We start from the raw sequence: 23708 nt of genomic DNA on the forward strand, positions 1-23708 counted from the left end.
AGGTTTATACAAAATATTAGGCTCATTTAAAATATGAGTCGGGCTTCAAGGCTTGCGCCCGGTTTGACTAATTTTTTAAATTTATAATGTTTTATATTGTGTTATTTTTATATATTATGTAATTTATAACACATAAAAATTAAACCTATAGTAATATATAATACTAATATAATGTAGACATTAATAAATGTTAAGATGACTATACATAAAATTTTAATAAATAAAAAAATCTAAAATTATTAAATATTGAATTTTAAATTTTAAAAAAATATATTTTTTAAAATTAACATAGATCAACTTAAAATGAATCTAGACAAATCTAAATGTGTTAATATGATGCTTAAATCCGACTCGAAACTGAACTAATATGACTCATGCACACCCCTAATAAATACCCATGCATGCATATTCTTCGGAAATAAATTTTTGAACTTCAGTAGAATTCATCTATAGGTAATGCACTTGGTTACTTGTGGAGGCCGTTGCAAAGAAATTATTGCATATATTGGTATTGATAGCTGAGCTACTTTAGCAGAGAAAGCAGCAAAACGCACTACAGCAGGCTCTGGTCAATCTTAAAATAAAATAAAAACATGTCTGTAAATGTAGATGTAGATGTTTTCTTTTGGAACATAGATGTAAATGTGATTTGTAGATGTAATGTAGGGGATGGATGGACATTATTAGGGTATAGACTCTGTTAGTCTGTAACCATTTTGTTATACAAGCTGGAATATTGTTATCATTTTATACCATTTTATATCATTTTGTTAGTCTGTTATTGTTACTATTTATGTTCTGGTCTATGTGAATGATATTATCGTTACTAGAAGTACGACCGACGGTATAAATGACTTTATTCAACAGTTACATAATGAGTTAAGACATGGGAGATCTTCACTACTTCTTAGGCATTGAAGTCACTCGATCGTGCACCGAGAGTCTCCATTTGTGCCAACGCAAATACATCCGGGATCTGCTTGACAGGAATTTCTTGGCTAACGCGAGAGTGTTCACACACTGATGGTTAGTTCTTCTACGTTATCTAAAGATGAGGGAGATCGCCTCAATTATCCTATTGAATATAGAAGCCTTGCTGGTGCATTACATTATGTTGTTTTGACCCGGCCTGATATTGCTTATGTGATAAATCGTGTCTATCAATTCATGCATGCGCCTACTACGGTACATTTGGTGGCTTTGAAAAGAATCTTGCGATATTTACATGACACTACTGATCATGGGTTAATTTTTCCTCCGTCCAACAGATTATCTTTAGTTGGCTATGCTGATGCCAACTGGGGATTGGATTTTGATGATCGTTGGTCAATAACAGGCTATTGTGTGTACTTTGGTCATACACTCGTCTCTTGGTGTTCTAAGAAACAACAAGTTGTTTCTCGCTCCACGGCTGAGGCGGAGTATCGGAGTCTAACAGCAACTACCAATGATGTTAATTGGTTAGTCTCTCTGCTAACAGAATTACAAACTCGTTCTGTAGATCCACCTACTGTTTGGTGTGACAACTCTAGTGCAGTAGCGATAGCTACTAATCCGGTCTTACATTCCAAATTTAAACATGTCGAACTTAATTTATTTTTTGTTCGCGAAAAGGTCGCTGATGGTTCTCTTGTTGTCAGTGAGGTTCCAGCATATGATCAGGTCATTGACATTCTCACAAAACTACTGTCCGTCTCCACTTTTGGCTAGGTTTCATAGTTTGCTTCAAGTCGAAACTAGGTGAAGCTGGGTGAATATTAGAGTATAGACTCTGTTAGTCTGTTACTGTTTTGTTATACTGTTTTGTTATACAGGCTAAAATATTGTTAGCAAGTAATTAGCAAACAGCTAATTATAGCAGTTAGTCATTTAAGTATAAATTCTATTCATGTATTGTTGAAAGTAAGCAAATAATATCAGAAGAGATTAAACGTGTTCATTCTTCTTTCTTGGTTTTTCTTCATAATACAGTTGTTAACAAACATAGAGTGTTTTAAGTCGTAAATTGATGGCCAGGCCTAGCAGAGTTGACTGGGCCACTCTCCTTTGATTGGTTAGTAGAAATTTGACCCTACATGTTTCCTCTAATTTTTGCCCCACGAGGAGAAAAAAAAGGTGCTCAATAATCAGAGCTAGCTTAGCTGGCCAGACCAGAGAGAAACGAAAAAGAAAACACGTTGAAAAAGAAGAACTAACACCTACTCACTAGGGATCTAGCTAGCTACCTACATAGCTGGGGAGCACCACCATGTGAAGGAGAGGAGGTGTTTTATCATTTATGGATCTTAGATTTACACAACCTAAAGTAAACCAAACTTGTAGTATTCCTATGAATGTATATGCATGGATGTAATGTATAGAATATAAAGAAGCTGATTAAGGCCTAATTACTGCGATATACGTGCAAAAGCCAGGAGTCAGGAAGGATATCCTGTTGCTGGGTGGTGGTGTTATCTTTTACTTGGCCTACTCACCATGATCTATGTTTATGTTATGCATACGTAGTTACTAGAGAGTAATAGAGGGAGAGAGAGAGAGAGAGAGAGAAACAATAGCAGCCTACGATACCCTTTAAATTACCTGCTCATGCTACACGTGCAACGCCGACATTTTCTAGAGCTCAGCTGCACCCACCCCCCCATTAATTAATCAATTAAAACACCTTCATCAATCATCAGGTAGCTAGGTTTGCGGGTAACATGGCTCGGCTCCAATTCCCAGGTATCACCTCCATTTTAACTACTATACTAATTTTCCATTTCCAACTTATTTGAATTATTACATACGTTTGAGTTTAGTCTTGTTAATCTCAAACAAGTAGAGCTCGTGTTATTTGTATAAGCTTGTTATATCTAACATTAAATGGACCAAGATTACGTATGTATTATATTATATATATAAAGAAATATAAAGAAAATGAAAAGAAAGGGAAAGGGAAAGCGAAAGAACTACCCGTATTCAAGATTTGGCGATCTAATTGTTGTACAAACTAAACTAATGTTAAATTTTGTCTAGAAAAAAGAGAAGAGAAGAATTGAGTGATGATGATGATCTCACTGTTGTGTTGTGTCCTGTGAGTGAGCTATCCCTCCCTCCCGTGGTTATCCATCCATCATAGAACGTACCTTACTGACTCATCTCTCTTTTCTCTCTCTTTTTCAATATGCTCACATACGCACGCATAAATCTCTGTCCTCTGCAACCGACTTTGCATTTACTACCCCCCCTCTCTCTATTACATTTACATATTCCAATCTCTCCTTTTTTTTTTTGGCAGCTCTTCCCTAGCCTTTCAAGGCCTCGATTCAACCCTCCCCAAATACCTTTTTATCTTGTTCAAATATTTGCATGTTCCTCCATTCATTCCAGTCACAACAACTAGCCTTTACTCTCAACAAGATGTTAGCAGTGGAGGAAGTTTTAAGTGAACTTGGCGGGGAAGAAGTGAACGAGCAAGGGTTGCCGCCGGGATTTAGGTTTCACCCCACTGATGAAGAACTCATAACATTTTATTTGGCTTCAAAGGTATTCAATGGAAGCTTCTGTGGAGTGGACATTGCTGAGGTTGACCTTAACCGATGTGAACCTTGGGAGCTTCCAGGTATATAATAAATTAACACTCAATATTTATTAGTGTGTCATTGTGTACATGTGTATGGTGGGTCTAACTATTTAGTGTACTGTTGATGATGGTAAATGGATAAGATGTGGCGAAAATGGGGGCAAGGGAGTGGTACTTCTTCAGCCTGAGGGACAGGAAATACCCAACGGGAGTGAGAACAAATAGAGCGACTGGAGCTGGGTACTGGAAAGCCACCGGAAAAGATAGGGAAGTGTACAGTGCCTCCACTGGAGCTTTACTTGGCATGAAAAAAACCCTTGTTTTCTACAAAGGCAGAGCACCCCGTGGAGTGAAGACGATGTGGGTCATGCATGAGTACCGTTTAGACGGTGACTTCTCCTGCCGCCACACGTGCAAGGTTGGTACATGTGCACCGGTGGGAATCCCACCAGACACCCCCTTCCCACTTTTTTTTTTCCTTTTTGTCGTTTTCTGGGTTGACATATTCTGCTCAGCTGAATGCTAATAATAACAATGATATGATGAAACTGTAGAGTAATTTCTGATGTGATTGCCTTCACTTACTAGTTACATGTTTATTGTTCATGCACAATTTAAACAAGATTTGGAAAAGGCTAAAAGCATGAGCATGTAACACTGAATTGTCAAATACTACGCATGGTTTAATATTGAAATGGTGTTATATTTTGCAGGAAGAATGGGTGATTTGCAGAATAATACACAAAACAGGTGAGAAGAAAAATGGGGTAGCTGCTGCGCAAGGGCTAGGCTATATCTTGGAACTTTCTTCATTATCTTCAACAACAAAAACAACAAATTGCTTCCGTCCACTGCTTGAAACCTCAACTCCGTTGTTAGAATCTCAAACCCAAACTTCAATGCAGGCTGCCCATAACTCTTTTCTGGAACATGACCTGAAAAGCTTAATAAACCCGGTTGTGTATCCAGCTAATGGGTTCCAACCCTCCTTTACAGCCACTCCCACCACCTTTAGTAGCACACCCGACAAGAACGCCAGCAGCAACTCATCAGCAGCCGCATCGATGCTCTTCAAGTCCCTCCTCTCACATCAAGAATGCGTTTTGAGGGAACAAGCAGCTGCTACTATTCCCAAACAGTGCAAGACAGAAGCTAACTTTTCCAATTTCCAACTGCCTGATTCCACCTTGAGTTGGATGGAGAAGATGCATCCCAACCCTTGTCAAGATCCCATGTTTTTCGACGTGGATTATAATAATAGTGTGTTGGGGTTCGCTGAACTCTGAAGGTCAGGTGTTGCGACTGAGGCCTGGGGTCACTTCAATTGCTTTCTAGATTAAGATTGTTAGTTAAGATATCATATTGTTAGTGTTAGGACCCTATCCCTATATCCATGACTTTCTTTTTATCTGAAGTGTTTGTGCTGGCTTGTTGGTGTAAAATGTAAATGAGTATCCTACAAAAACTCTGAACCCAATCCATGCACGTAACTTTGTAGGATTGGAGAAATTCGTGCACCTAATTCAACTGATTGTGTGTTATTATTATAATATTTATGGGCCATATGTATATATTTATTTGTAATTACAAAACTTCTTCCCACACCTCTGTCAACTGTTTTTCTTGAAATTCTCGTCCAAAGCCAAGCCAGGCCAGACCGTACTGAAAATAAAGCCAGCCTTTCTTGGATATACGTTTGGCTGCTTTGATGCGAGGAATATTGGGATGGAGTGTGAGGTGAGCTACATTGCATTTGCGCCACTTCAATGTTCTACCGAATACCACTTCAATATTTGGGATGTTCAATGTTAAAATATCTTAGTCATCAGTTTTATATATATATATATATTTGGATATATTAAACTGTTTTTTTAAACTATATCATTAGTTATTAAATTATGAGTAAATTTTTATTTTGGTCATTTAATTTAAAAAAATTACAATTTGGTCACTAAATCATTTAAAAATTTTCATTTAAGTTATTGAGTTATTAAAATCGATGCTATATAATATTCAAATCTTTGGTTAAAGTTTTGGGAGACCTATTAAAATTTTCAAAAATTTTAGGAGTTTTATGAAAATTTTCAAAAATTTTAAGAGAACATAATTAAAATTTTCAAAAAGTATTAGAAGGTATAATTAGACTTTTAAAAAATTTGAGAGGGTCTAATTAAAACTTTTTAAAAGCCTTAAAGGGAGAAATAAAGCTTTCCAAAAAAATTTAAGGGTCTAATTAAAATTTTTTAAAAATTTCAAATGATCCTCTCTGCACTAGTCAAAAACTCTCTCTCTTCTTTTTTCTTTCATGAAATAATATTGGACTTTACAAATTTATGAATTAAAATTCAAACAATTTTTTATTCAATCTCTAATATTAATCCATCAGTCGAATTATTGTTGAAGCTCACTAGTGGAACTTTTAAGAATAAAAAAACTTAGCAACCCAGTTATTTGAAATAAAAACTTTTAAATAGTTTAATGACTTAACTGAAAACTTTCAAATACTTCAATAACCAAATTGTAACTTTTTTTAATTAAGTGGCCAAAACAAAAAACTTAACCATAGTTTAGCAACTAATGGTGTATTTTATCCTTTTTTTTTACATTAAGTCAAACTTTACATGATCTATATTAATTAGAACATGAAATATGACAATAAATAGTAAAAAAAAAAGAAGAGGTAAATATATGTAAAACTTCTTTGATCCTTCATCTACGGAGAACACCCAAATATACCAACTTGAACAGAGACTGCAAGTATAGCGTTTTACATTACGAGAGAATGGTTTATTTCGGTTGAAACAAACAGTCTGTTCAAGCCTTAATAAGGATTCACTCTCAAAGCCATAGCTCATATTGATGAGAGCTATACCAAATTCTTTTGTGCTCTTCACATAATAAAAGAGCAACATTGCAGATCATTCGCAATTTCCAGCTGAATGTGAGCATATAATAGAAAATTTCATGCTCAACAGTCAGAATTCTAAGGCAAGCTGAATCCATAGTATAGCACAGAGGACCAATTAACAACATAATAATCCAAATTATTCGGCAGGGTTACGAATGGGGCATTCTTGTATTCATTACATAATATCTTATTCTTTTGACAAAGTCTGAGAAGAAGGGAAGATTCATAACAGAAAAGTTCTTCTAAAGGCAAATAAAATACGTTCAACTCTCTACAAACCTAGAAACAGTATGCAGGTGACATCTTGCAGAAAACCCCATTAATGGAAAAAGATACCTGCATCAAGAAAATTATGTAAATAGTCAGTGAGCATCCAAGAGTATTCAGTTAGCTGCATGTTTTACTTATCCCTTGAAAACATAGCACTTTGGACAGTTCTACAATGAGCAAAACCTAATGTTTCAAAGTTTTCTTCCCAAAATAACTTCTATTCATTAAGCTTGTAATAAGAACAAATTAATCCTAGATGCATTTCAAAATTCACTGAAATAGCCTTCTATATATATACCTACAGGTTGGACGACCTTACAGTTGTTCCACAGGAGGAAACAACAAATTCGGCTAAAAGCAACAACAATCAGATAAATAAAAGCAATGGCCTGTTTACAAAATGTGTTGTCAATAATGAATAAATCTAGATCATGCTTCCTTAAATACTGCCTACGTAGCCAGCTATCGGTGGGGCAAACCATTAGAATTGCAGCATGAGTTAACCAACTACAAGGTGTCGTAAAATCCCAGTTGCAAAATGCATAAAACATAAGGAACATGTCTGAATCTGATCTCTGGTACATGTGTTATTCTATAGAGCATATCAGAGTCTTTGAAAGAAAAGAATCACTCAACAGAAAATTTGTCACCAGAAATCGCTTCCTACCTAGCAATTTTCTAATTGGTATGCATGATCCCAATCAAAAAGCCTAGCAGTCCAATTAGCATATATGGTTTATTATAAGATTATTGAATAAAACAAACTTAAGAATTTATTTATTTATTTAGAATTATATATTTATATAAACACGAAAACTATACATGAATTCCAGAAAACGTTTTAGATTCCAATAAATTGTTTTTAGTTCCTACTAAACGAATCGAAGAATACCACTCCTATCGAAATAGGTTTCATATTGATTCACGTTAACTTCCCAAGGAAAGGATGCCCCACCCCCTCCCCCTACAAAAAAAAAAAATCCAGAGGAAAGGGATTAAAGCCTCACGAATGGCAGGCAGGCTGACTTAGCACCCAATAGTCAACCAATGATAAGGAGTAGGGAAAATCAATCCAGTCAACAAAGTTTTATGAAACTTTTGGATGGTCAAGATTTCAGATTAGAAGATGGGGGTCTTTGCTGTCCCAGACCTAGGTTAAAAGGAAAAAAGATTAAGGAAAGGCGATATGCAAATTGAATTTGCAAAGTAAGCGGGGCGATATAACTGTTATCAAATCGCAATCAGATCCATTTTTCACAATAATCAAAGACAGTAATTAAGAGCCGAAACGCAAGTAACCATAAATACAAAAGGTAAAACCCTAACCAGAGCAGAATCGACTATTTGTTTTTCCAGAAAAAAAATGGGGGTAAAAATACAAACCAGGAGAGAAAAATTAATTAGGGGATTTGCCCTTCTTGGGAGAATCATAATTGGGAGGGGAGTAAATAATAGCAGCAACCATGGATCCAGGAAGGACTACGTATTTGGAAAAAGCAGCCAGTCTTGCGACCAAAGGCTGTCCCTTCAGCAGCACCATTTTTTTTTTTCTGTTTGTTTTTGGGTTGTTTAAGTTTCTCCGGCGGCTGGCTAATGTTGTGATTGTTTTTGTGATGACAAGTGATATCACTTAATATAGTTTTGGATTGGGCTTTTATCCTTTCCAAGTTTCTCCTCCCTCCACATTCATTTGGGCCTCCCATTTTGCTCCCCACCTCAGCGTCTGTGTCATTTACACGTAAAAAAAATATTATGTATCTTTTTAATTTTTTTATAAATTTATATATATAATAAGCTCATGATGTCATGCATTTTATTAAAATTTCCAATTTCAATTAATTTTATTATAAATTTATTATAAAATTGCTAAATTTCGTATTGTGTTAGGGATAAAATTTAATTATATATTAAACTTTCTAATTAAATCAGTGACATGAATTAATCAAGTACCAATTCATAAATAAGAGTGTGTCAAGTAAGTCTCCCCAAAACATAAGCCTCACATAATATAAATATATATTATATGCATAAGTCATAACTAATTGTTAAATAGAAGTAAGAAATTTAAAATTTTTCGATTGAAAGTTAAACTAAATTTAATATTTTACATACATAACAGATCTAATATGAAAGGAAAATATCAAGGAGTACAAAAAAAGATTTTTAGATATTAATCCTGGATCATTTTACACTCTATGTCGTTATAATCTAAATTCAGTACTTTGTGATATGCCTTAGTTCTTGTTCTAAAGATGCATAGTTTTTTGGAGTACTACAATGAATATACTAATTATTTCCTTCTTCAATGTAAAGATGAAGAATTTTACAAGATCATATATCGAGCCTAACTCTTAAATCATTGTCACGAATATGTTGAGAAATCCATATTAAAAGCGTTGAAGTTATAAGATTTCAAGCTCCACAAATAAGAGATATTTTATTAAAATTAGTTGAAGCTAGTGATGATCTTAAAATCAAAAGCGAAGTCGAATGTTTAACAATAAATAAGTTTGGAAATTTTGAGTTTTTGTCGAACGTGGCTATTTATTATGAAATATTATTTGCTTGGAACTCAGTTAGCAAAAATTTACAATCGAAATATATGCAAATTGATGTAGCTATAAAATAATTAAAAGGTCTTCTTTCATTTTTTTTCGAAAAATATAAGGAAGACGGAAAATAACTATTGAGATAGAAATAAAGCCTAAATTTCATGAAAAATGCGTTATTTGTAGAAATAAACGATTAGATAAAAATGTTTATAATGAAACAAGAAAATCTCCTCAAGAATTTTTTAGAATCGATTATTTTTTATACGTGGTAGACCAAGCAATTTTTTCTCTCCCGAAAAAGATTTGAATAATTTAAAATATATGAATTTTTTTTTGTTTTTTATTCAATGCAGAGAAATTAAAGTCACTAGACATGTTTTCTTAATCTTGAAAATTCTTTAAAACATGGAAGTCACACAGATATTGATGGATTAGATTTATTTTCAGAATTGAAAATTTTGAAAGAAATTATCAAATTAAAAAAATACACTCCAATTAACATAAATTATATAAAAAGACCTATTCCTTTTCAAATGTGTATATTGGTTGTAAAATAATGTTAACTATTTCAGTTAAGTTTTTGAAAATTAAAATTGATAAAATCTTAGTTAAAATCAACAATGTCTCAAAAAAATTAAATGAATTAGCTATTTTTTCAATTAAAAAGAAATCTTACAAGAGATTAATTATAATAGTTTAATAGATTATTTTGAATCTCTAAAAGTCAGAAAAATAAAATTTAAATAAAATTTATAGTTTTATAATAATTACATAAATTCCTAAAAAAAGCTTCACTTTACAATTTTGCTTTAGGCGTGTGGAGATGTCGAAAACACCCTGCAATTAGATAATGACTGAATTATGATTTTTTTTTGTCTTTTTTTAATTCTTAAGCTTATATTGTTTTTTAATTCAATTAAGTTTCCTGATGTGACAATTACGTGTATGCTACATTAACAATTAATTAATTTTTAAAAAATTTAAAATATAAAAAAAATAATTTAAAATTTTAAAATATATGTTTTATTTTTAAAAAAAATTTTAAAAAATAATTAATTCATGGAATAGCATCCACGTGGCAATTTACGTGTATACCATGTCAAAAAAGTTAACAAATATTAAAAAAACGAAAAAATATATAAATGCTAAAATAATTTTTTTGTAAAGTTAGAGGGCCAAATAAATTATTATACTGATTTTATAAATATGTTTGTTATATAATTATGTTGTTCACCCTGTTACATAATTTAATAGATATATAAAGTGTTATTACATTAAATTTAACTTTATAATAAAATTTATATATTATGTACAGGAAGGAAGTTGAGAGACCTAGCAGGGGCCTGTGACCCCATACGTCTTTAAAATTTCATTAAACCCTTACAATAAATATCTAAAAATATAATCATTTAGACGACATTTCACCCGATACAAAGACAAACACCCGCCCAGTACGTCTCGGTTTTTGTTAGGATCGTCCCGAATAAGCAACGAACAAGTAAAAATAGTAGAAGAAATTGAGAAGATGAACACACAAATTTAACGTGGAAAAACCCCTCAAAAGAGGATAAAAAACCACGGGCAAAGATAAATTTACTATAATGGCAAAAGAATGAAGAGTACAAAAGATGGAGATAAAAACTAAACCCCAAAAACCCGAAAAACAAAGAACCCTCAAACGTAAACACAAAATTCTCTGAATGTGTTATGAGTTCTAATCTAATGGGTGTCTCTTAATTCTAAGATTGTAAAGGAGCCTATTTATAGGCTAAATTAGTAAGTCAAATAAACTATACTAATAAATGCTAAATATATTATACTAATAAATACTAAATCTTCTAGAAAGAAAATATATTTTTGTTTAACTTGACTTGCAAGCAATCTCTTAGAATTTGGGTCACATAATTCTAACAATCTCCACCTTGACACGAATTCTTTCAATGCCATCTTTGCCAAAACCCGCCACGGGCCTATCTTGAACTATGCAGGGAATTAACTGAGTCGAATCTATGCTTAGAAGCTGGAAGACTTTTAGCCTTCGACTTGTGCACTGCCAAATCAAAACTAACCCGGGTCTGATTTTCACGAATACAGTGCCCTAACTTTTCAAAACCAGCATCCAAAAGAGAACCTCTCTTCAACGAAACAATCATACCTTTTTCCCTCCTATGACCAAGTTGCCTCCGCTTCAAATGAGTTGACTTTGACTCCGTAACGGACGAGGGACGTCCGATTTCACCGGTCACTGTAGAACCTTCCAGAATATAAAGACTGCCGGTTCTTTTACCTTTTAACAAAACGAGAGCTCCACGAGATACTTTAATGTCGCTCGACTCGATGTTGATTCTGCATCCTTTCAAGTCTAAAATACTCAAGGAGATGAGATTCTTTCGTAAATCAGGTACATACCTGACATCTGAGAGTGTCCTAATCGTCCCATCGTGTATCCTAATTTTAACAGTACCAATACCGATTATTTTACTAGATGAATCGTTTCCCATGTGCACAACTCCACCTTCAACTGAACTGTATGTGGAGAACCATTCTCTATTGGGACACATGTGGAAAGAACATCCTGAATCTAAGATCCACTCAGACGTAAGCTTGGAGTTATCGCTCGTTGACACTAACAAGAAATCATCACCGCCTTCATCGACCAAATTAGCACCAGCTACATCTTCCTCGTTACTCTCAGCAGCTCTTTTATTTCGCAGTTTATAACAATCTGCTTTGACGTGACCTAACTTTTTGCAATAGCGACACCTTTTGTCTCGTTTCTTTGATGCTACCAAAACGGAAGCTTGTCTATCTGCTTTGCTATTCAAATCAAACTCATTGTCGAGTTTGTCTCTACTCAACAAATGACCCTTCACATCTTCGAACGAGAGTTTGTCTCTGCCATAAATCAGGGTCTCCCTAAAAGACTTGTATGAAGAGGGTAAAGAGCACAATAATAGCATAGCTTGATCTTCATCGTCAATATGAACCTCAACGTTCTTTAAATCATTTAAAAGAGTAATGAATTGACTGATGTGATCTTTAAGAAGCTCACCTTCGTTCATGCGAAACGTAAATAGACGTTGTTTCAACACTAAACGGTTAGCCAGAGACTTAGTCGCATAAAGAGTTTCTAACCTTTTCCATAAGGCGAATGAGGTCTTCTCCATCAATACCTCCTGCAATACTGTATTCGCGAGGCACAACTGGATTGCAGACAAGGCCTTTTCATCAAGCTCTTCCCATTCTGTTTAATTTAGATTCTCAGGCTTTTTTCCTGTAACAACCTTTTTCAAGCCATTTTGAACTAGAATTGCCATCATCCGAACTTGCCACAGATTGAAATTTGTCTCACCATCGAACTTCTCAATTTCAAACCTTGTTGCTGCCATCTCTGACCGGGCTGATCTATGAAAGTTAAACTAGCTCTGATACCACTTGTTAGGATCGTCCCGAATAAGCAACGAACAAGTAAAAATAGTAGAAGAAATTGAGAAGATGAACACACAAATTTAACGTGGAAAAACCCCTCAAAAGAGGATAAAAAACCACGGGCAAAGATAAATTTACTATAATGGCAAAAGAATGAAGAGTACAAAAGATGGAGATAAAAACTAAACCCCGAAAACCCGAAAAACAAAGAACCCTCAAACGTAAACACAAAATTCTCTGAATGTGTTATGAGTTCTAATCTAATGGGTGTCTCTTAATTCTAAGATTGTAAAGGAGCCTATTTATAGGCTAAATTAGTAAGTCAAATAAACTATACTAATAAATGCTAAATATATTATACTAATAAATACTAAATTTTCTAGAAAGAAAATATATTTTTGTTTAACTTGACTTGCAAGCAATCTCTTAGAATTTGGGTCACATAATTCTAACAGTTTTCATTGAAACCAATGGAAGATATCAACTTTGGGAGTGTGGAAGTCTTTTTCCCAAGGCAAATTATTGTGGGAGTTGGGTGTGATCGGAGTTTGTAGAGTTGTTTTGCTTTAGTCCTTCTCTTTACCAGAGTGTAAAATGAAGGCAACTGCTGGAGGGCTAGGAATGTAGAAAGAACAAAGGTTGGTCAGTGCTGAAGACATTGGTGGTGCAAACGAATAGGATGATGAAGAGATACAGAAGTAGGCCGTATGCAAACCCTTATCTAAAACAATCAACTTGCTATCTCACAGGAGAAAAAAAATGAAACAATCAATCACCACCTAACCATTTTGTGCTCTCTCTCCAAGTATCCTATTAATATAATCCCATGTGACTCTAGCTCCTATTATTAAGGAACTCAACTTCCAACAAGTCTTGAATAGGAACTAAGATTTAAGAACTAGCTGTCAATTAAACTTAGAATACCTTTGTGATACAAAAATGAGAGTCAGTTGAGGGTATAAAACTATTCATCTTTCCTATAAATCTGTGGCTTAACATGATGCTAATAGCAATGGACTAAGAGAATAAATCTTGTTTGCTTTTGTTGATATGTATAGGGAAGAAATTATCATGATGATTTTGGGTGGGTAAGTTTAATTTTATGCATTTTCAACTTGTTGTATAAGTGATAATGTTGAAGAAGAAGTAAAAGTAAAAAAAAATGAAAATTTATAATCTCAAAAAAGGTTTTGAAAAATTATGACATGTGTCGCGATTTAATTATTTTTAAGTGCAAAATGTATTTTTTTAATGGTGCTACATTTTGGGCTAAAGCATTTGACAAAATCAAATTTTAGGGATTATTTTTGACCAAAAATATTTCAAGGTTCAGGAACCATTTTACTAATAAAGCCTTAGAAATTTTATTTGTCCGAACTCAATATGTCCCTTAGGGCATTTGATACTTCTTTAATATCAACAAGGATTATAGGAATAAAAAAAAGCCTTAATTGAAGTGAGCTGTAACAGCCCACATGTTGTAGATCATACCAATATTCTTTTTGCGTATAATTGAATAAGCTAGAATGGTATTGGGGTGAATTATTAGCATAAGACTTTGGCTGGAGTGTTTCTTGAATTCTTCAGTATGTTATTGTAAGGTTCACCTTGGTGGAATTCACCATTTGGCGAACTCTAGGGTTTGACGGACTCTTTTATGAGACAGTTCGCCAACCTCAAATGTTCTGAGCAAACTTGTTAGTCTGCGAAGCGATAATATTGTTTTATGTGGAAATGATAGCTCGGTGAGCATCGTTAGAGTTCATTTTAAACCTAGTTGGAATTGAACTAGAATACTGTAGATGACAAGTTGATATGTTTAGGTAACCGATTGACCTGTCTAGTAGGTTGCCTAAGTGTGCAAGCAATATTTTACCACTCTGACTTGTGGTGTTAGTTAATTTTGGTAAGGGTTATGAACAGCCCAAATTTCAGTGTAATCAGAATATAGTGGTTTCGGGATCACAAATCCGAGTCGAAAGTAAAATTTATTTTTATTTTATTATATGATTTGTATTATATTAGAAATGTCATGTGAAAATTTTGATAAGGAAAATTTTTATCGATTATGTGCTTAATTACGAGAAGGACCAAATCGCAGAAAATGCAAAAGTTGAATTCTAGTAGCTATAAAGATTAAATAGCTATGGAATTCAAAACTTGAGGTCCTTATATGGTAATTAGACCATTAAAGAAATTATGTAGATATTTTGGTGAGTCATCCATGAAAATTTAGAAAAAGGGCAAGGACTAAATTCGAAAGTGAAATAATTAATTAATTAAAAAGATGATAAAAGATATCATCTTATTATTTTGTCATCTTCAACCCCAAAATTATATGGAAACCCTAGGAGAGAGAGAAAAAACTTTCATGGCCAAATTGGGTAAGTTTCCTTGACCCGTTTTTAGTAATTTTGATATTTTTGAAACCAGGATAGCTTAATCTATCTATTTGGGGGATCAATTTGAGAAGTTATCAAAGTATGGAAAATGGGTCATGGGTTTATATGCTGAAAATTTAAAATTTATGGTAGAAAATGAAAGGTTGTTGATAGATAAACAACTTTTACAAAGTGATTTTTGATGAAAACATGATTTAGGGACTAAAATGTAAAGTTGTGAAATTGAAGAAAAATGCTGAATTTTTATGAATACATGTGCTGTAAATTTTGTAATGGGATTTTGGTTAGGCTTGGAATAGGGAGTAAATTGCACAAATTTTATTTTCCAAACCCAAAGACTAAATGGGAATTTATGGAAAAGTTAGGGGCAAAATGGTAATTTTGCCTAGGTTGAAAATTGAGTCCCCTTGAATATGAAATATGATAAATTGATGTTAAATTTACTAGTATAGATCCGGATAGACCAAATTCAAAGCTAGAGCAAGGAAAAGTGGAAAATGTCGGATTAGTAGATTTTACATACACGAACATTGTCGAGGTAAGTTCGTGTAACTAAATTGTGTTTATTTACATGCTTGCATTGATTGTGTTTATTTAAATTGTATAAATGTCATAAATATGTGAAAGGATTACATATCCGATCAAGCCCGATAAATAAAATTGTTTAAATTAAATGATAATGCCCTATAGATGATGAAGGATAAATGATGAGAATGTTACTTATATGCTTGAAATGTGGAATGTGTTTATTTGAATTATATGAATGTTATGGATGTATGGAATAATCACATGCCCGATAATTCTTGAGAAAAATGTTTAAATCCTGGTTGAATAAAATGGAAAATCGATGAATATGTGCTTTCCCGAAATGAATGAGGTCCAGTATTTGTTGCTAACGGGATTTAGCTCTGATGAGTAATCCTATTGAACTCATTACAGAAATGATTTAGCCCGGACAGGTAATCCTGATATAAGTCCTTTTGAACATATGTTATAGGTTGGATTTAGCCTGGACGGGTAATCCAGATCAAACTCCTTAGAGCACATGTCATAAACAAGATTTAGCCTAGACTGGTAATCCTGTTGTATACATGTGTGGCTCGAGAGTGTACTCTCTGATATATTACCCATAAGGTACCATTGGACATGATTTGATGGATCCTGATACGTACACCTCGAGTGTATTACCTATGTCACAGACTTAGAGTTTTCACAAGCAATCTGTGCGGCCTTAGGCAGTTTCTTCGCTCAAAAATGCCTAAGTCAGCCTAACTAGCAACAATTGAGGATTCAACAGAACTCCTCTAAGGCACCCACGAATAACAACAGAAGAACGAAGTAAGAATTAACTTGAAAGATAAACAAAAGCCACAGAAAAGCAAGAACACTTGAGAGAAAAGTTTGAGTGAATTCTTTCAGAATTCTATTTATAACTGCATGAATTACAATGAGGGGGAAAGACCTCTATTTATAGCTGAGTCTTCCCAATATCAGCGGTACAGATCGAAATACATCAATGGCTAAGATTTAAATCTATCTAGATATCAAATCTCTAAGATTACAGAATCGTATCTTCTAAAGATTATATTTAATGTCTAGGATCACATATCTTTGGAGATCCCCTTTCATATTTGCCGAGCATATCTTTTAAGATCATTTCCATATTTACCAAGCTTTGGAGATGGGCTTTCAATCTCTCCAAGCAATGGACCAGTCTGATCGGGCTGAATGACCTCCCTCGAATGCGATGGATCGCACAAGTTTGACATGGTTGCAGGTTCACATTCGCAACCTATGACATTCTTCCCCACTTGTTCTAGTGACACCCTCATCACATCCCCCTTATGGAACAGGTCTATCTTCTCTTGGAACTGCCACAATGCCTTGGCAGGTTCCCAACTTGCTTCACTGTTGGGAAATCCCTTCCATCGAACCCAGCATTCATGTTGCGATTGATGATACCTTCATCTAATCACACGATCTGCCTCAATGTTTTCAACTTCATGGTCGCAAGAGACCTTTACCCCCATTAGTGCTCGTTCGTACTTGCCTTGATTCGGATCATCTTGATCCTCATGGTATAGCTTAAGCATGCTTACATGGAACACTGGGTGGACCTTGAGCTTTGCTGGCAACTCAAGTTTGTAGGCCACCTTGCCTACTCTCTTTACAACTTTAAACGACCCCTCATACCTTCACACAATCCCCTTGTACAAACCAGTATATCACAACATCAAGTGTAGTTTGGCAAGAACTGAGTCACCCATCTGAAACTGCACATCCCTTCGATTCTGATCGGCCCATTTCTTGTTGCGCTTGCTTGCCTTGTGTAAATAAGCTCTAGCCAAGTCATTCTTTTCTTGCCAATCCTTCGAAAATCAGTATGCTGCAGGATTTGGTCCTGTATAGCAGGTCACAACAGCGTTAGGTGTGAGTGGCTGTTGGCCTGTCACTATCTCGAGTGGGATTTGATTCGTGTCCCCACTTCGCTGCAAGTTGTACGAAAATTGGGCTACATCCAACAACTTTGGCCAATCCCTTTGTGTGGCACTCACATAGTACCAAAGATATGTTTCCAACAACGCATTCACTTGTTCGGTTTGCCTATCTATTTGTGGATGCATGCTTATGGAAAAGTTCAAGTCCGAACCCATTGACTTGAACAACTCCGTCTAGAACCGACCTATAAATCACCCATCTCAATCACTGATAATAGACAGTGGAAATCCCTAATATTTCACCACGTGTTTCAGAAATAAACTAGCTGTTTCCTCAGCAGGGCACTCCTTGGTAGCTGGAATGAACGTCACATACTTTGAAAACATGTCCCTTACAACAAGAATACTGGCAAACCCATCAGACTTAGGCAAACCAACAATAAAATCAATAGATACATTCTCCCATGGCCTTTCCAGAATGGCCAAGGGTTGTAGCAAACTGGCGGAACTTTTTAACTCGACTTTGTCTTGTTGGTACACTAGACAAGTTTTCACATAAGTTTCCACATCTTCACCCATGTGAGGCCAATAGTAACGATCCTTCAAAAAGGCCAAGGTATGGTGCATTCCTAAATGGCCCGCCCATATTGAGTCATGACATTCCTTCATGACTTCCTTGCACAATTTCTTGTAGTGAGGCATATAGAGGCGATACCCATGAATGTATAGCAATTCCCCATCAAGCAAAAATCTCATCGTTTTTCCCTCATTGGCAAGCTCAATCAAGCTTTTGGTTGCAGGGTCATGGGACAATCCTTGTCGAATGCGCTCCAATAAGGACCTATCGGGTTCGCTGATTGCCGAAAATTTCATCTTTCGGCTAAGTGAATCAGCCACAATGTTGGCACTCCCTGACTTATACTCCATTGTGAAATCAAACTCTACTAGAAAAACTTGCCAACGATCCTATTTGGGAGACAACTTTTTCTAGTTAGAAAATAACTATTGGCAACGTTATCGGTATGGAGCACGAACCTGGAACCCAGTAGATAATGCCTCTATGTGCGCAAGCAATACACCACAGCGATTATTTCCTTTTCTTTAATTGTGTATCTTCGCTCCGTCTCATTAAGCTCTTGACTCTCGAAAGGAATTGGATACCCATCTTGCATTAGTACTCCCCCAATGGCATAATCTGATGCACCAGTGCGTACCTCATAAGGCTTCGAATAATCTGACAAGGCAAGTACGGGCTCCTTCATCATCGCTTGCTTTAATTGATTAAAGGCCCTCTCACATTGTGGATTCCAATCCAAGACCTTCCCCTTTTTCAACAAGCCCGTCAAGGGTGTGGTAATTCTAGAGTAGCCTTCGATGAAGCGCCGATAGTAATTTGCCAACCCAAAGAAGGATCTCAACTCCGTCACCTTGGTTGAAGGCTCTCACTCAATAATGGCTCGAATCTTGCTCTCATCCATTTGGATTTTTCCACCTCTCACAATGTGGCCTAAGAATGGTACTTCTTTTTGGGCAAATGAGCACTTCTCCTTTTTTACGAACAACTTATTTTCCCTCAAAGTTTGGAAGACCTCCCTTAAATGTCTCACATGCTCCTCGAGAGACTTACTATACACCACAATATCATCAGGGTAAACAACCATGAAACAGTCATGGAAAGGTTGAAATACCTTATTCATTAGGGTACAGAATGTAGCGGGGGCATTCGTAAGTTCGAAAGGCATCACAAGGAACTCATACGAACCATACCGCGTTACACAAGTGATGTGATGTGAATCGTGATAAGTTTTATAATTTATGAATGTCTGTTCTTAAAAACTAATTATTACAGTAGTATAGCTTGTGGCAAAACTGGGATATCAAACCCAAAGGAACTAAAAGTACTAGTATTAACTTTCTTTTTATTATCTAGCCTAAAAAGAAAGGGGTTTGTTTTATCTAAACTAATTACTAAACTAAGAATACACAGAAAGTAAATTGGGAAAATAAATTTTGGGAAAACTGAATGATTTGGACAATACCTAAGGGAAAAATCCACCTAGACTTCACTTGTTATTGACTTTGAATCAGACGATTTATTCACTTGACTTGATCCGTAGAAATCCCTAAGTTATATTATTATCTCTCTTGAGACTAACAACATCTAACCCTAGGTTGATTAATTCAAATCTCTTTCTAATTAAAACCCCTAGTGTTGCATTAACTCGATCTATGGATTCCCTTATTAGGTTTCACGCTAATCCGATAAAATTATGTCACCTTATCTCTAGGCGTGCAATCAACTCCGCTTAATTATGTTAGATCTACTCTTAGACAGAGACTTTTGCTCCTCTGAATAAGCACATCAATACTTGAATCAATATCCTAGAATATTAAAGAAAGAATTAAGAACTCATAATTAAGAACAAGTCAAATATTTATCATATAATTCATATAATAATAACAAGATCCGTCTTAGGTTTCATTCCCCTTAGGTATTTAGGGGGTTTAGTTCATATTTATGAAAGAAAATATCTCAAAACATAAAGAAAACCCAAGAACTCTTAAAGGGAATTGAAGGGAGATCTTCAGTCTTGAAGGTGAATCCGCCTTCTAAGATGGATCAATCGGCTTTCTTCGAGTAATTCCTTGCCTCCTAATCTGTGTGTGTCTTTTTGGTACCTCATGGGGTGTTTATATAGGCTTTAGAATGCTTCAAAACCCTCAAGAGTGGCCTTTTCTGAATAAGACTAGATTTGGGCTCGATAGCGACATGCCCATGTTCGATTGCTTCAAACCGTGTTCAAGTCTGTTGAATGGACATGGGCGTGTGAACTACCCGTGTGAGGAAGTCCAAGCCGTGTTGATTTCCTATGTTGACCCATTTTTTTCCGTTTTTGGCCCGTTTCTCGCTCTTTTTACTCTTCTATGCTCTTCTAAGTATAAAACATGAAATTAAAGGATTAGGAGCATCGAATTCACCAATTCTAAGGATAATTCATCCAAAATTATGCTAAGCATGGGATAAAAATATGTATAAATTACGGTTTATCAAATACCCCCACACTTAAGCGTTTGCTTGTCCTCAAGCAAAATTCTCAACTTACAATCAAAATAAATTCTTCTCAACTTATAATTCTCATCAATAGTATCTTAAAATAATCTATAAGTAAGCATACATTGAAAATTCAACTCAAAGGACATCAAAGTTTCAAACATTCCAAGTTGAGCATTTTATAACGAAAACATAGGTGTTTTCCCTCATCTAAGTAATCACATTTGATTCAAAATATCACATAATTCAACATCCTCACTAAAGATTCACTCAAATCACTCGAGGTGTTTAGGGACAACAAATTAAGCACTCATCAGTCAATATGAAAAATTATTACCATAAGCTTGCGTGAAAATCAAATCTCCACAACTATATATTGAGATGATACATCAATCAAAAGGTCTTTAGAGGGTTGTAACGTGGCTTTGTTTACGGGTGTGGTTACAAGCTGAAAAAGAAGGTTAGAATCGAGATTGAATTGAAAAATTACCTAACTAGAAAAATACTACAACTTGATAAATTACATTTCTAATTAGAAAATCCTAGAATTGAACTTTTCTTCATGGGATAAGGAATTTAAATACTTAAGCTCAAAAATAAAGAATTACTACTAATATGTATGTATGTATGTTGTTGTTTTTTTTTAAAAAAAACAAGTCAAATAACATAGAACTTTGCTAATTATTACAACGAAAAATAAAACATAGCTAAGCAATTAATTCAAATCAAATCTCGACAAAAATAGGGATCAAATTAGGAGATTTCAACAATAATGGGTTATGGGTTAATATTGAAAGTAAATCAATGAATGGCTTGTTAGGCTCAAAGGGGTTCACTAAGGGTTAATTATGAGGGTAGGCTTTTATGGAGTAAGTGGATTAAACCTAAGTGCCTTTATTATCTTGACATAGTAAATCAATGGTGTGGTCTTGACATGCATAATCAAGCAAGTTCTAGAATAACGATTTGATATTGGCGCACTCAAAACAACAATAAAAGTGAGCATGAAAGAAATAATATATGCTCTAAAAGCTCAAGATTTCACAAAAATTATGGCTTTTTGATGTTTAACCTATGAATTTCAACTCAAGATAATACCTAAACTTGGGGAAACAACCAAAAAATTTTAATTCTCAAAAATCAACTTTTCATGCTTGATTCATTAATTTCTTTTGAATTTTAAACAGTCAATGCATAAATGCCTATGTTTTAATTCAAGACATATCAATAAAAATCATAAATTAATCAAGATTCATTCTAATAGTGATATGAGTGATTCACGTGAGAATAAGACAAAATTTAGAGATTTTTCTGACAATGATATAAATAACCCCTCCACACTTAAGATGTACATTGTCCTCAATGTACAAAGATAGTATTACTGAACAATATAGATATAAGAGAGGGAGAGAAGTGAAACTTCCTGAATTTGTGGATGAATTCCTTTAATTGGAGTTATGAAGAATAATAGGCCAAGGCAATATGAGAGTGGAGGAGGATACTCCGGTGGTGGTAGAGGTTCGTTAGTCCATAAGTCATTCACCAAAAGAATATTATATCTGGTAGTAACTATGGTCGTGGTCGAGAAGGACATGGCAGTCATGGAGAACCTTTTCCAATGGAGTTGCAATTTCCTAAGTAATAGTAAGCTTTGGAACTCTTTATAACTGCGATAAAATCATTAACTCTTTAGGAAATATAAAGAAGCATAATTACTTGTAAAGAAATGGCCGAAAACATAAATTATCTACTATTAATTATAAAATCTAAAAATGGAATAGTATTAAATGGAAGTAAAATAAAAAGTACTTTAAAGATATAAATAAAGATAAAAGTAAAAATAGAAATAATAAATAAAAAGTTTTTAAAAATCTTCATGTGGGGTGGGGGTGACGATGAGATATGAAGGTGTTGACAAATCTGATGTAATATCGCATCAATGTTATCAAAGCGCTGAAAGCATTGCTGCTCGAATCGTGTGAGGTGCTAAGAGATGTCGGAGAGTGAAGCAGCCGCATGAACTGGGCGATAAATGGGCGGTGGCTGAGATGGTGGGTCCTCGTGCTGTGGAGGGACATCATTAGTAATGTCATCTGGGTCCTCCTGTTTGGTTGATTGGACGAGGCGGTACTGAGGAGGATCAAATCCACGTCGTCGCTCGATCATCCTCATATAGAGCATAGTCAAGATGCCTTGTGGGAACATTTGATCAATGAGAGTGAGGGAGGATGCTTGCGCCGCCATGTTGAGGAGACCGAAGTATCGCGCCAGGCAAGTCACATACGGGCCAATGAAAATGACTCCCCTCTTTTGCCGTTCCGTCTGATGGCGAATGGCGAAGGCGATGAAATAGGCGAGGTCGAACACCGATACTCTCTCTCCGTCCTGTCAGGGTGTAGGCTAGGATGGCGTGTAGGTATTGCAGGGATGGGGCGAGAGCCGATGCCTTGGAGCGACTAGGGTCATAGGTGGCCGAAGCAGGAACGAGTGCCCTCCAGCAGTTGGAGGGAGACAAGTGGATGTGGTGATGGAGGGTGTCAAAATCATCGTCGTCCATGAACTCCTCCGTATAAAGCCCCAAAGTGACGCTGAACTCAGGTACGCTCAACTGGCAGACTAAACCGCCGAGATGGAACTGGACCGTTCCGGGATCATCGAACTCTGTCATAACTGCTTGAAGGTGGAAGGTCAAACAGAGTTCGTGTGTGAGCTCGAGGTACGTCGATTCGATAATCTCAAAGAAGAGGCCCCACGGGTTAGTAGTCAGGAAGGCCCAAACTGCCTCGGCAAGTTAAATCTACTCCAGAGTGGCCCAATCAATGTAACGGCCCGCACCTAGGGGTCGAGCCCGGAGTATCTGAAAAAGTTCCTCTTGTGGTCCCAGTGGAAATTGGAGGAATGGGTACCTGATCTCAACAGCAGGACCCGAAGATGATGCTGCTCCTTTCCTCTTCTTCGAGGCAGAGACGACAGTCTTCCTGCCTATTGGGTTCGTCATGGTATCTGCAATGAAAAGACGAAGTTATAAGAATAATCCCCAAGAATAGCATGTAAAAGTATGCAGGCATGTTAAAACTAAACAAGAATACTTCATA

The 23708-nt window shown here is 35.4% G+C and overlaps 1 protein-coding gene and 1 long non-coding RNA gene across 2 annotated transcripts; one reads left to right on the top strand and one right to left on the bottom strand.

Annotated features, from left to right (window-relative positions):
- The first annotated feature begins 3077 nt into the window (after positions 1–3077).
- On the top strand, positions 3078–5146 carry LOC107917103 (protein CUP-SHAPED COTYLEDON 3). Its single transcript, XM_016846485.2, has 3 exons — positions 3078–3601; positions 3706–3980; positions 4276–5146. Exons 1-3 carry the CDS (start codon positions 3349–3351, stop codon positions 4846–4848), a joined length of 1101 nt encoding a protein of 366 aa, XP_016701974.2. The 5' UTR covers positions 3078–3348; the 3' UTR covers positions 4849–5146.
- Positions 5147–6585: 1439 nt separating this feature from the next.
- On the bottom strand, positions 6586–8449 carry LOC107916580 (uncharacterized). Its single transcript, XR_001689511.2, has 2 exons — positions 8124–8449; positions 6586–6806 (listed from the first exon to the last, which is right to left on the bottom strand). It is a non-coding gene; the product is annotated as an uncharacterized lncRNA (long non-coding RNA).
- Positions 8450–23708: the final 15259 nt, after the last annotated feature.

Source organism: Gossypium hirsutum, chromosome A01, assembly GCF_007990345.1.
Source record: "Gossypium hirsutum isolate 1008001.06 chromosome A01, Gossypium_hirsutum_v2.1, whole genome shotgun sequence".
Lineage (NCBI taxonomy): Eukaryota > Viridiplantae > Streptophyta > Magnoliopsida > Malvales > Malvaceae > Gossypium > Gossypium hirsutum.